The 5,537-nt window shown below is 44.7% G+C and overlaps 1 protein-coding gene across 2 annotated transcripts in view; it reads right to left on the bottom strand.

Moving 5' to 3' along the window:
• Positions 1-279: 279 nt before the first annotated feature.
• Positions 280-5,537, bottom strand: part of dennd4a (DENN/MADD domain containing 4A) — a 51,205-nt gene continuing 45,947 nt past the window's right edge. For both annotated transcript variants that reach the window (XM_076266660.1, XM_076266665.1), the window contains exons 28-31: positions 5,197-5,314; positions 3,915-4,095; positions 3,431-3,495; positions 280-3,172 (exon numbers count right to left, since the gene is read on the bottom strand). In XM_076266660.1, the coding sequence (XP_076122775.1) occupies positions 3,036-3,172; positions 3,431-3,495; positions 3,915-4,095; positions 5,197-5,314 (501 nt within the window). In that variant the 3' untranslated portion in view covers positions 280-3,035. The remainder of the gene's footprint in view (positions 3,173-3,430; positions 3,496-3,914; positions 4,096-5,196; positions 5,315-5,537) is intronic.

Below are 5,537 nucleotides of genomic sequence, written 5' to 3'. Positions count from 1 at the left end.
ACAAAGGTCTTTGTGCTTGATGTCAAATATATGTATTTTTCATCTTAGTACATGTCTAGCCGTCCTCTACTCGTTATGGGGGAAGCTGTCCTTTCATGTGAGCATTTTTGTCTATCATATCACAGCTCAAATTACACTTGCACAGACGTGAACAGGAGAATACTACTCCCCCTGATGTTCAATTGTTTTCACCGACAGCATTAGAATAATTATGCAAAAATGTTGGTCATTTAAATGTTCCCAGTTTAAACTGTCACCAGAGACCATTCCGACAAGTCATGATGTCACTAGTGTTTTATTTACAGTTATAAACATTGTTCTGAAGATCCAGTCCAGGCTCCAAATCATAATGAGCATACAAATATAAATAACAGGAATAAAACAAATATATGATATGTGTATGGGTGTAAGACATTGGCCCAACACAGTTCAGTTTACAAAAAAACACATTTCAGTAGATATATATCGCTGTGAGCTGGATACTGAATAGTCAAATGATTTTTACTTAGAATTTGCTGTAAGAAAAGTTTGGCTGTTGATCTTTGCCACTGTAAACTTCACTAGTACCATATGTGGCAGGTGGCAGCAAAACAGTCAAAAACATCTCAACTATAGCCAAAGGCAGTCTCAAAGGACATTTGTTTTTGTTGGTTTTCTTTGTTTTGTTTTGTTTTGTTTTATTTTCATTCTGTGATTGTATATTCAGTCAATAAACAATTGAGTTCAACAAATTGAAGCTGATCTTTGAAGTAAGATTTCACTCCTTTAGAAAAAACCTGGCAGTATTTGTGTAATCTCTGTATGTGTGTGTGTGTGTGTATTAGTGTATATGTGTGTTTGTATTTCAGTGCAAATGTTTCTGTACCGTAACTGTCCTCCACTTCATAACCATCCAGCAGTACTGCTGCAGCTCAAGCTCACCAGAGGACCACATGACTAAACTAACTCATGTAGATTTAACACTGACAAATTGGCAGAGGCAGCTCGGCGCTCTCCAGCTGCCAGCTACTTGTGTGCAAGGCAAAACTTTTATAATACTTTAAGAGTCACTGCCCAAGATGGCCGCCACGTTGGGAGCCATTCTGGACCAATCCTAACACAGATGATCCATCATTCATCCATGACTCCATGCCAAGTCAGGGCCAGATTCCATGCCAAGTCAGGGCCAGTTCTATGTCAGTACCAGCGACAATCTTGGGTGTATGTGTTCAAACTTGTACCTCCGGCAGTGTTTCTGACTGCTTGTGGACTCATCGCTCTGGCCATGTTAAGTCATTCTAAAAATAAACATGGCAATATTGCATTTCACGTTCACCATAGTAAGGATAAAATATTAAGATAGAGTGGAATTTATACTTTAAACAATTTCAATCAACAGTCAATGCTTTCCCTTTTTTCCAGAAGGAAAGAGATGTGATACCAATGTTTCCAGCAGCTTCTGGATTCCAGTTGTCAACAGGGTCCATATATCTTTGCTATGGGATGGAGTCTCTTCAGTTCATAAGTAGGCCTAAACACACATTTATCTACCCATGTAGGGGCCATTTTCTACACAGCCCCCACTTGCCATTTTTTTTGGTCCAGTTTTGTTCTTCAGCACTTAGAACACAGTCATGTTTACGACACTCACACGAAACAGCCCACGCAAAGCGGTCACCAGGACCACCACAAACCACAGGAACAAACCGCACTCTCGCAAAATAAATCCAACGTCATATCAACATTTCATTTTTACAAATGAACATAAAGTTGATTATATCAAACATCCATCTTAAAATATACCTGTATGATACAAATATTGTCAGTAATATAATAATGATAATAATAATAACAATAATAATTGATTATCTACAGAATTACATATTTGTATGTAACTTTTAAACACAAGTGCCCCTGTAGTGCCACCAAGAGGCCCTGAATTACCCACAGCATGTGTAGAGACCTTTAGCTCCTGCAAAACAAACAACACCTCAAACGATTGGTTGAGAAGCTTTTTTTGGACCAATCAGATATTAGTTGTTTTACATGTGCTAAGAGTAAAACAGGGTTGGTGTCTAATTGCTAATGTAACATGGAGAGGAATGTGTGGCAGCTAGCTAGCTAGCACTGCTCTGAGGGTGATAGTCTTTGTGTGAGGCCATAGATATATATCTATGGTGTGAGGCAGCTAGTTAGCTAGCTAGCACTGCTCTGAGGGTGATAGTCTTTGTGCTTATTCGCTAAGTGCTTCCTTACAAATATGAGACTTGAGTGGCTAAACACTGTTGTGAAAATTCTACTGGTCCCAAAATCTCTGTGTCCAGTGGAAACTGTGTGGTCTCTGGCTGGACAAGAGGCTATGACCTGAGCACATTATTGCTCCTAATCTACTGTGACCTGTAGTGAAAATAGCAGAAACGTTTTCTTTAATTTTTTTCTTTTTTTTCCTGAGTGGATCTAGTGGGTTATTGTGTGGCGGGGAACATACTGAACTACAAAGAACTACAAAGGTCCATTGGTCAGGTGGTGGAGAGTGCTTGAGAGAGAGAGAGAGAGAGAGAGAGAGAGAGAGAGAGAGAGAGAGAGAGAGAGAAAGGTAGAGAGGGAAAAGGCAGACCGACAAAAGAGAAAACCAGACAGACAAAGCAGACGAGACCAGACCAGACATCGGGGAACAGTCTCAAAGAAGGACACAGGGGGGTCCTCCATAGTGTACCTGGCTACGTGTCATGTGGGAGCAGCATGGAGGTGGCTTTGGTCGAGTGGAACTTTCCAGTTAAAAGAAGGGAATACGTGTGGAGGGGAAGAGGGGAGGAGAGATGGAAGGAGGGAGGAAGTTGGGGGTTGGGACGACTCCTGCCCACATCTAAGAGGTTTCATTTCCACCAAGTTCAAACCTCCAGGCTTCTCTCCAGTGAAGAGGAGAGACAGGAACTGGGGAGGGAATGTAGCAGTGTTAGGGAAGTCTAGGTGGAGTCCCAGACAGAGCAGGAGAGATGGGACTGGAGGATGGAGGATGGGGGTTAGATGGGGAGGGGTTGGGGTGGGGGTTGGTGTCACAGGCTGGGGAGGCCGAAGGTCCGGCGACACTCCATCACCCCAGCGCTAGGTGGACGGTCACAGTTATGCGTCAGCTTCACCTGACCTGGGGTCAGGCGGTCATACGCCATCTTATACTCGCGGTCGAAGGCATCTGTCAGGGCGAAGAAAAAGGCGTAGGTTTGTTAAAGATTTACTACAGGTGTACAACACACATCCAGTCAGGCAAATTCATTACAAAAAACCTCGTCAGACGGTGAGACTCCAAGGACTCACAGACAGAGAGAGATAAAGGTTTACTACCGATGTAGTAGCCACTCAGGTTTATATATTACATAAAAACTTGGACTGTCGGACTGTCAGACGGGGAGACTCCAAGGTCTCTCAGAGGAAAAAAAGGCAATCAACTCACCAATGTTCACACTGTTCTTGCCCAAGGCCACCAGAGACAGGAAGAGAAGCTCTCTGTACAGACTCCTGGAAGAGAGCAGAGAGATAGAGAGAGAGAAAGAGAGAGAGAGAAAGAGAGAGAGAGAGATGAGGTTAGACAGCCCTCACAAATGATCTGCTTATTCAGCAGTGGATGGTTTTATTTTCCAACGACAACAACAAAAGTGTAACAGAAGCTATTACCTACCCCAAGAGGACATGGCATGTACTTCATCAACATAATATATGTCCACTGTTCTACAGCTTGGCAGTTTAGTAATTTAACACTGTGATGCATTTGTGATGCATATTGTTATGGCATCTATGTGGGTGGCTGTTTCCAATGCACTGGCAAATCTTTCAATAACTATAACTATTTTCATGCCACCTAACTGAGTGTCCATGTTTATATGTCTATTCAGCTGGCATTTCTCTCTGTGCCCATGCCTGTGGTGTGTGGTGCCCACCTCTGTCTGGTGAAGCCCAGGCGGTCTCCGAGCTGCTGGAGGACCTGGCTCATGGGCTGGTAGACGTCGTTCCTCTTGATGCTCTTGACCACGCTCTGCAGCAGTTCCAGGCTGACCGCCTGCTCAGGACTCTCCTCCTCCCACAACGGAGCCGGACCACACGGACCACACGCACTCACACCTACACACAGCAGACACGGAGAGAGAGAGAGAGAGAGAGAGAGAGAGACATACAGCAGACACAGAGAGATAGAGAAAGAGAGAGAGAGAGATACAGCAGACACAGAGAGAGAAAGAGAGAGAGGGAGAGAGAGAGAGAGAGAATGAGTACACAATGGTGGAAATAATTTGTTATTGTACAAAACTGTTTTGTTTTGTGCTTTGGCAACACTGTACCTACAGTCATGCTAATAAAGCAACATTTAATTGAATTGAGAAAGAGTGGGGAGAGAGAGAGAGGAAGAGAGGGGAGAGAGAGAGGTAGAGAGGGAGAGAGAGAGAGGGTGGGGAGAAAGAGGGTGAGGAGAGGAGAGAGGAGGGAGGATAGGGGGTAGAGAGAGAGGGAGAGGAGGAGAGAAGAGGAAGGGAAAGGAGAGAGATAGAATGAGAGGCAAGAGCAAGAAAACGAGAGGAAAGCAAGAGTTAGGACAGGAGAGAAAAGGGAGGAATAGAGAAATATAGAAAGAGAGGCATACAGGGAAAGAGAGAATGAGAGTGTGAGAGAGAGAAAGAGATACGGAACAGAGCACAGATCAGAAGGAATCCAAATATAGAACCTTCATATCACACTCATGTCCACAAAACATGCCCACACAAGCACTCACACACACAAGCACTCACACTGCTACACACACACACACACAAGCACTCACACTGCTACACACACACACACACACACACACAAGCACTCACACTGCTACACACACACACACACACACACACACACAAGCACTCACACTGCTACACACACACACACACACACACACACAAGCACTCACACACACACGCACTCACACTGCTACACACACACACACACACACACACACACACACACAAGCACTCACACACTGGTACACACACAAGCACTCACACACACAAACACTCACACACTGCTACACACACAAGCACTCACACACTGCTACACACACAAGCACTCACACACTGCTACACACACAAGCCCTCACACACTGGTACACACAAGCCCTCACACACTGGTACACACACAAGCACTCACACACTGGTACACACACACATACACACTCTGGAATAGCTGTTGACTTACAGTGTTTGTTCCAGAGCTTGTAGCAGGGCTGGATGGGGTCCTGGTGCAGTCTGGGATTGTCCCACAGAATCTGGACCAGAACGTTCTTACTCTCCTCTGAAGAACCGGTCTGTGAGCCCTGCAAACCAGTCAACAGAACCATCAACCATCAACGGAACCACCAGAAACAGATCAGAGTCGCCGTTTCACCAGGTCCACACAACATTAAAGTGCATTCAGCCTGACACACCACTATGATGAGGATCTTTATCTATCTGTAGCTCTGAATACCTATCCTATTGTTCGGGCCAGGTCAACACGGTGCATCATCACTAGCTCTGGCATGTGATGTCCATGTCATG

This window comes from Alosa pseudoharengus, unplaced genomic scaffold, assembly GCF_046254945.1.
Source record: "Alosa pseudoharengus isolate Yale_2024_CS ecotype anadromous, Long Island Sound unplaced genomic scaffold, YU_APseudo_1.1 YU_APseudo_1.1_scf_10, whole genome shotgun sequence".
Lineage (NCBI taxonomy): Eukaryota > Metazoa > Chordata > Actinopteri > Clupeiformes > Clupeidae > Alosa > Alosa pseudoharengus.
The sequence above is the reverse complement of the archived record's forward strand: the minus strand, read 5'-3'. Positions and strand labels throughout refer to the sequence as shown.